At 60.3% G+C, this 2,875-nt stretch overlaps 1 protein-coding gene across 1 annotated transcript in view; it reads right to left on the bottom strand.

Moving 5' to 3' along the window:
- LOC104080153 (minor histocompatibility protein HA-1-like) overlaps positions 1–2,789 on the bottom strand; it is a gene marked incomplete at both ends in the record, with an annotated part of 5,575 nt that extends 2,786 nt beyond the window's left edge. Inside the window, 6 exons of the mRNA XM_009582449.1 lie at positions 109–219; positions 755–819; positions 1,053–1,190; positions 1,585–1,663; positions 2,158–2,230; positions 2,705–2,789. Coding sequence (XP_009580744.1) covers positions 109–219; positions 755–819; positions 1,053–1,190; positions 1,585–1,663; positions 2,158–2,230; positions 2,705–2,789 — 551 coding nt within the window. The remainder of the gene's footprint in view (positions 1–108; positions 220–754; positions 820–1,052; positions 1,191–1,584; positions 1,664–2,157; positions 2,231–2,704) is intronic.
- Positions 2,790–2,875: the final 86 nt, after the last annotated feature.

The following is a 2,875-nucleotide window of genomic DNA, read 5'->3' as shown; positions in this document are numbered from 1 at the left end:
TGTCTTGAAAAGACCTGCCTGTTGCAGAAGGGCTAAGGAGACCACCAGCCTCCCTTGCTACCCAGCCATCGGGGAAGATCCTTCTGAGATGGCCTTTCATCCCCTCACCTGGAGGAAGGTTTGGTGCTGCAGGGTGCTGGCAGACTGCAGAACTGACGTCCCGTGCTCCATATCCTGCTCCAGGGCCAGCAGGTAGATGGACAGGAAAGGCATGTTGGTCTGAGAAACGAGAAAAACGCGCGACCTGAGCCCCAGCACCGCAGCGTGAACCAAAGGAGATGCATCCTCCAGTGCTGCGCTCGGGGAAGAAGAGCAAGAAGCTCGGCTTGGCTGGTAAAAGCCCCATCCTGGACTGAGACAGTGTGGTCACAAGCTGCCAAGAGACTGCTTGGAGGGAGGTCAGAGGGGGCTGGAAGGGCCCCGTGGTGTCCCCTGCCCAGTGCCTGGGCTGGAGAGCAGGGGCTGGGGCACGTCTGGCGTGGGAGCCTGCCCAGGCTCTCGCTGTCCGCACAGCCGGCAGGGCCAGGGCAGAAATATCGGCTACCGATGGAGGAGGTTTTGCGGTGTCTCGGTATTATCCTTTGCTTTGGGTTGGACACATAAATTTTGCCAAGCAAAGAGCTCTGGAGAACTGCACGCTTGTTCTCCTGGGCTCTGAAGCTGGGTCATGCAAAACGAGCTCTGCAGGGCTGCTTGCTCCTGACACAGCCCGACAGCCTGGACGCTGGGTGGCTTTGGGGACATGTGGACTTACCTCCTGACTGATGGTTTGCTTGCAGCTGTTTGCCATCTTCTGAAGCCCTTTGGCAAACTCCATCTCTGAAAGGAAAACGGTTGGAAGTGAAAGGATATACGAGACACCAGGATTTCCCTGCCGATTGGGTCCCTTTTGAAAAATAAATCAAGAACTTCAGGAGTGAAGTTCACCGCTGCCCTCGCAGTGTCTGACTCCCTCAGCTCGTGCATGTGAGGACCTCGACCCGTTCTGATGCTGCCGTGAGGGGTTCAGCCCCGCTCCGGAGAGGACCCACCCGCCGTCCTCCCCGTCTCACCCAGCGTGGTCCTTTTCTCCAGGTACCCAATGAGGTCCTTCATGTACTTGGAGATGTTTTTGGCGTACTGGAGGGCAGCATCTACCCCCCCCTCACAGCGCTGCAGCATCACGTCCACTTCCTCGGCAGGAGGACGGCCTGCGATGGGACGAGGGGGAAGGTGGGGAGAGAAAGAGGAGAGAGACACTGAATGTGCTATCGCCACTGTGTTCACTGACCCGCTCCCTCCAAACCCCTTCCAGTTCCCAGGAACACTGGAACAGCCGGGAAAACCCCAGGACAGCCTGGCTCACCCCTGCAAGCTCCGAGAGCTTTCAGTGCAAACCTCCCCGTGTCTGTGCCAGCATCGTGCTGTGCTGGTGTCCTGCCGGCCCCCAGTGCCAGCAGCAGCAGCTCTGCTGCCTTTTCTCAGCCGCGGAGCCGCGTGCGGCTCAGAACCGCGGCGGCGATGGGGAAGATGCCGGTTCCTGCCGGCCGGTCTCCTCAGTCACCCCACCACCCCAAACCCTGCACCCAGAGTCTGCCTGCTTACCTGTGTCATAGCTTTCCACCCCCGAAGGCATGCCGTCTCCTCCAGGGCCAGGGATCCCCCCGTAAAGGCTCTCCATAGTCTTTGGGAATTGGGAAAGAAAAAGGGCTGATCAGAGAAGAGGAAGGGGAGTAGTTGGAGGGGCTGGCGGATGGCGGGGAGGCAGAAACCCGGAGCTGCTGGAGCCTTTCTGGTTTTGCTGGAAATCTCCTGCGCCCAGCCCGTGGCCCTACAGGAAGCCCATGAGCTAACGGGAACGTCGCTGGAGAAATACCTTGCTCTGTGCACACACCAGACCAGGGCAGAGCTACGGAGAGCAACCAGAGCCCTGTTTTCTGCCTCTGTTGACAGAGCTGCTCCATCCCTTCCCGAGCCACACGCCCTTTGGATCGAGCTGCCAGGTGGCTTTTCCCCTCCTTGGGATAGTGAGGACAGGAGCAAGCAGCCAAAGCTCCGCCGGGCTCGGAGGTGAGCTGGGAATCCCAGGTCTGGGGCTCAGCCCATTCCCAAGCCAGGTCTGAGCGCCTCGGCACATCCCGAGACCCGCAGCATCACTGCGGAGCCAGCATCACTCACCTGGTTCTGGTCGCTGGGTGGGATGGAGAGGATGGTGCTGCTGTCCACCTCCCCCATGAGGAACTCGGACACGCTGTGACGAGAGGAATACGGTTGGGCTCAGCAAAGGGAGGACGGGCAGTGACAAGCAGGGCTGTCACCCAGCAGCACCCAACCCGCATCCGAGGGACTGGGCGAGGGCCAGGGCAGTCGGTGCTGCAATACTGGTTTCAGTGGGGATCAGCTCAGCATCACGTGGTGAGGTCTTGGTAATTCAGGTGGAGGAGCAGAGCTTGGCCCAGCACTGAAGAGGGGCAGGGAGATGGAGCCTGTGGCTCGAGCAAGCTTTGCGGTCCCTCCTCGGTGCTGGAGGAATTGCTGGTGCGAGCAGCAGGAGAGTGAATTGGTCTCTCCGGTCCCCAAACCACCCCCCAAACCAGCCGCCCCCGGGGCTGTGCGTGCAGCGAGGGGCTGGGGCGAGGGGTGGAGATGTGTCCTGGCTGGCCGGGGCGATGGGGGCCGCGCGGGGACCTTCTCCAGGGAACGGCGCTGGCCAAAAGTCCCTTACGTGCTGCTGAAGGACACTGCGATGGTCTCCACGGCCTTTTCGAACTCCCGCTTGTCCGCCTCATTGTTGGATTCGTAATGGAAACCTGGAAATGAGGAAATGCGGAAGCCCTGTTGCCACGAGCGCCTGTCCCTGTCTCAGGCATAGCGTCATAGAATCATTAAGGTTGGA

Source organism: Fulmarus glacialis, unplaced genomic scaffold (genome assembly GCF_000690835.1).
Source record: "Fulmarus glacialis isolate BGI_N327 unplaced genomic scaffold, ASM69083v1 scaffold18907, whole genome shotgun sequence".
Classification (NCBI taxonomy): domain Eukaryota; kingdom Metazoa; phylum Chordata; class Aves; order Procellariiformes; family Procellariidae; genus Fulmarus; species Fulmarus glacialis.
Note: the sequence above shows the minus strand (reverse complement) of the source record. Positions and strands in the feature narration are given on the sequence as shown.